This window comes from Vavraia culicis (genome assembly GCF_000192795.1).
Source record: "Vavraia culicis subsp. floridensis unplaced genomic scaffold supercont1.22, whole genome shotgun sequence".
NCBI lineage: Eukaryota > Fungi > Microsporidia > Pleistophoridae > Vavraia > Vavraia culicis.
Genome location: NW_007360625.1, coordinates 88405 through 92550, shown reverse-complemented (window position 1 = coordinate 92550; position 4146 = coordinate 88405). Strand labels below are relative to the sequence as shown.

At 35.8% G+C, this 4146-nt stretch overlaps 2 protein-coding genes across 2 annotated transcripts; both read right to left on the bottom strand.

The window, feature by feature from the left end:
- Positions 1-1142: 1142 nt before the first annotated feature.
- On the bottom strand, positions 1143-1631 carry VCUG_01457 (uncharacterized protein; the record flags this gene model as incomplete). The annotated part of the gene is made up of 1 exon (XM_008076284.1): positions 1143-1631. The coding sequence occupies one exon, from the start codon at positions 1629-1631 to the stop codon at positions 1143-1145; it is 489 nt and encodes a 162-aa protein (XP_008074475.1).
- A 1062-nt stretch (positions 1632-2693) lies between these two features.
- VCUG_01456 (uncharacterized protein) lies at positions 2694-3944 on the bottom strand (the record flags this gene model as incomplete). The annotated part of the gene is made up of 1 exon (XM_008076243.1): positions 2694-3944. One exon carries the CDS (start codon positions 3942-3944, stop codon positions 2694-2696), a length of 1251 nt encoding a protein of 416 aa, XP_008074434.1.
- Between the last annotated feature and the right edge of the window lie 202 nt (positions 3945-4146).

Genomic DNA, 4146 nt, shown 5'->3' with positions numbered 1-4146 from the left:
CTCAGTATGATCAGAATATGTGCATGTGGAAGTCCTCGTTTCTGGAACTCAACTTTGTACACAAACGCTTTCATTCTCTGCTCGCAATCAGGTCTTTCTTCAGTTCGTTCAGCTTCAGCTTGAATACTCTGGCAACCAAGTCTGGTCTGTCAACCGGTGTCTGTCCTGGGTACAGATTGTCCCTGATCTCTCTCCAATTTGGATTGCACGTCATTGTTATGAAGAGATCCGGTTTGCCGTACTTCGCGACGATGGCCATTGCATCATAGAAGCGCTCTCTCATGTTTCTCGGCGAACCTTGGAATGTCGATGGCAGTATGACAGGTCTTCCCGGTGCATTTGGGTTGTTTGTGTTCATGAAATCCACCAGGCCCTTATATCGCTCGACCCTGAGTTTTCTCTGGTTCATCCTGATGTAGTTCAGGTTGTTTGCCTCTACCTGCAGGTACGAATCAACAATCCACTGCTGCAAGAGCTTTCCAGCATGCAGGTGTGGATTGAAAACATCCTGTCTGATTGCAAGCTGTGCGATCTTGAATTGTAGCATGAATAAACTTATGAATAACTAGCTTGTCTATATTCTCCTTCATTTTCTTGAATTCTTGAAGAGCGCAATCCTTGACTTCAGCCTGTTCATTTGTAACAAACGCACATCTATGCCTGCATCCATCGAACAAATATTAGAAAAACATAGAATAATTACTTATACCAGCAGGCATACTAAGAAAACTTTGAGTAAGTTATTTATCTTCTGTGCAATACCATGCAATAGTTTGCATTTGTGGTAATAAGAAACCCTTCCCAGTATCCCATATAGATTAAAAATAGGCGATGTGTATTGTCAAGAAATATAATTCTTTCTACTTACATTTCTGACAAAGTAATATTTTAATCCGTTCTTATATTCAATCATGACTCGATAATTGCGCATAATGCGTACTTTTACAATCATAATCAGTTATTTAGTCCACCTATTTTACTTACTTCAATATATCTTTTAACGAGTTATTATTTATACTTTGTGCGATGGTTAGGATACCTACTGCTTTTAAAGCGCGCTGAACTAGTGATACTGCTTATGCAGTATGGCAACGAAGCTTCTGGTTCAATGAATTTTAGACTGTTTAGTCATAATTGGACGGTCAAAAATAATCATCGACTTTAACCACTTCGTAATTTTCCTCCTCTTCAGAATGTTTCAGCATTACTCTGTATGTAACGTTCAGCATCCATAAATTGCCCAGTCTAGGATGATACATTCTGTTAAGCACTTTATAATGGTTAGTTACGATAACACTAAAATTATTGAAATAAATTAACTCCCAAAGCGAGTTGTACACCCCAATAATATCATTTCCATCATCACAACTATCCACAATTGCGGTTACCGAATCTATTATTATCAATTTATCTCTCATAACTTTCAATTGTATAAATAATTCACTGTATTCCTGATGAGAAAATAACCTATAGCAGTTTTTTGTCGTGGATAAAGTGCCACGCGTGTCAATATATACCATGCCAAGATCTGTTACAATGCTATCTAACAACCTATATATTGGAAAATCTGGTAATATGCAAAACTCGATAATACAGTTTTCTGGGAATTCATTATTCAAGTATTTTATCATGGGGTGCGTCGATGATCCAATGAAAAAGTTTATTGCTCCTGAAAATACCAGGACTGAATCGAGAGCTGATGTACGGACCATCATGAAATAATTTTACAGGCAACACACGGTTGTAGTATGACTTCCCATCGACAGCGACAATCATCCACTATTTGTGGGTTTAATTTTCAAGAGCAGGCTATTCGAGGTATGGTATCCAAGGACGTGCTAAATATACATAATTATTAAACAATATATCTAAACAGTTATGTATGGCATTTAACAGTAAACGCAGAGTTGTCACATGCAATAGTCGCAGATAATATGTGTAGACACTCGTGTAATACCTAGCATATGCAAATTCTTGAGATTCACTCGCAAGTTATGAATAGCATAAGTGACAGTCTGTTTAGTATTTCTCACATATAAGTTCAAGTATTAAGTAAAAGATGTTTAATTATGGGGTTCTCTTGATGTATGCCTTAAATGTAACTTTGGCGTATTTAGATTATTCATATTTTCTATACAAGACTAGCTGCGCTATTTATATTCATAAAAATAGAATATATATGCGTTTTGTACCTGATATAATTTCTATTCTTCGTTTAAAATTGTCATTTAGCCTTATCCGTAGTTGTGTCATATCTCCATTTATTTTTGAGAGGGAAACAACAATTAGTGCATAGAGTCTAATGATTTTCAGTCCTAAGACTTATGTTCGTTTCTAACGTAAGAATATCGGTATCTTTACTTGTTGAATGAAAGACAGTCTAAAAGCTGATTATTCAGTTCAAGAACAAAATTGCAAATCAAAAATTAGTACATAGACATTTATCCAACACGTTCTCAACTATCGTTTACGAAAAACAGTAGGATGAAATGATTGTCAACCCGAAATAAATTTTTTGGACGCTTACCGAATGATTTAAAATTGGCGAAGGTGGCTACAGAAATGTAAAATGACGTACTAAAATAAAACAATAATATTCAATAAACGATTAAGCTTTGTTCCGTTTTATTAGAGAAAATGGTGCTTATTGCCACAAAAAGATGGTAATCAGTGTTTATTATACCAACCACAATTTAATTAACCACTATAAAAGACACTCTATGGTTTCTCATGTCCAAGTCAGACTTTGTCAATGCTCTGGTTAACCCATCAGCATATTTAATACGTATGACCAATCTTGCTCTCGATTCGTGACTACCAAGTGTTTGAACCATTTCTTCACAATTAACGTCTACTACTGACCGACTTACATTAAGTTTTTCGATGTACTTAAGTCCAGCAACATACTTAAAAAAATCTTCGTTACTGATGGTAAAATCTATTAATTTTAAATTTTTGCAATTTGAGCGCACATGTTTATGTTTCGTAGCAAACACTGTACTTTGCTCGTACCCAACCACGCATATAGTTTCGATTGAACAGTTTCTTTCCAGAATCTTGGACATATCGATGGATATATGTATAGCATGTAAGGTAAGATTTTTAAGACTTCGTGCTCTAAACACGTGTTTTTTGAAAAGTGAATAGTTCTGAGGACACAGATCGATCACTAAAGAAGTCAGTTGAACATGAAGGGATAGATTTAGCATAGTGCAATACGTATCGTTTTGTGAATTAGATGAGCCAGAGCTGGAAATATTGGACTCGACAGGAAACTGGCACCACTGAAGTCCTTTCTTCTTTGGAACATGTTCACGTGTCATATTTATGATGTTGATGGATGTTAAGTTGCGTAGCTTGCTCATACCAAACTCACGAGCATTCGTTAACGTGTTTGTTTGAAACTCCAGTTCTTCTAATATAATTGTTTGTTCACCGCTAAAAACTTGATCTAACAATTTTGCATCGATACTGCATTCAACAAATATCATTTTTTTCACCTGTGTCTGTTTAAGAAGATCATAAAATCCCTGATTTTGCAAATTTAATCCAATGCAAATAAAACTTTCTAAACTTACTTTGGGTATATCAGAAATGGTAGTTTCTACAGGCTCGGTGTATGTGATTTCTACTCTTTCGAGTACAATCTTGTTCACAAGTTTAGATTCACAGATCTGACGAATTGTCGGTGAATCAATTTTCATTTCAATGAACTTGATTCTGAGTTTCCGATCAATAGAATCATCCGGATTCGGCAGAACAATAGTCCAATCTTCCTTAACCAATACGATACATTCCAAATGAGGACATTCTCTGAGAAATTCACCAAGAATTATTTGTGTAGATGATGGACCATGCTCGTCCTTTTCAAACCTCAATGTTGTTATATAACGCTTATATTGCCATGAACTATAAGTGTTGATAGACACCTCATCATCCCACATAAGAGATTGATGCACTGACTCGGAGCATCTTTTCAGATAGACGAGTTCACTCTTCTCAATAAAGCGGTTATAGACAAGCTTAGTAAGTTTCTTGCCAATTTCGTCGTTCACAGAAAATATTCGGGCTATCACAGTTTTAGACTCAATTATTTCAGGAAGTAAGAGAGTTTCAAGATTCACAAACCCGCCTATAACCCTAAGA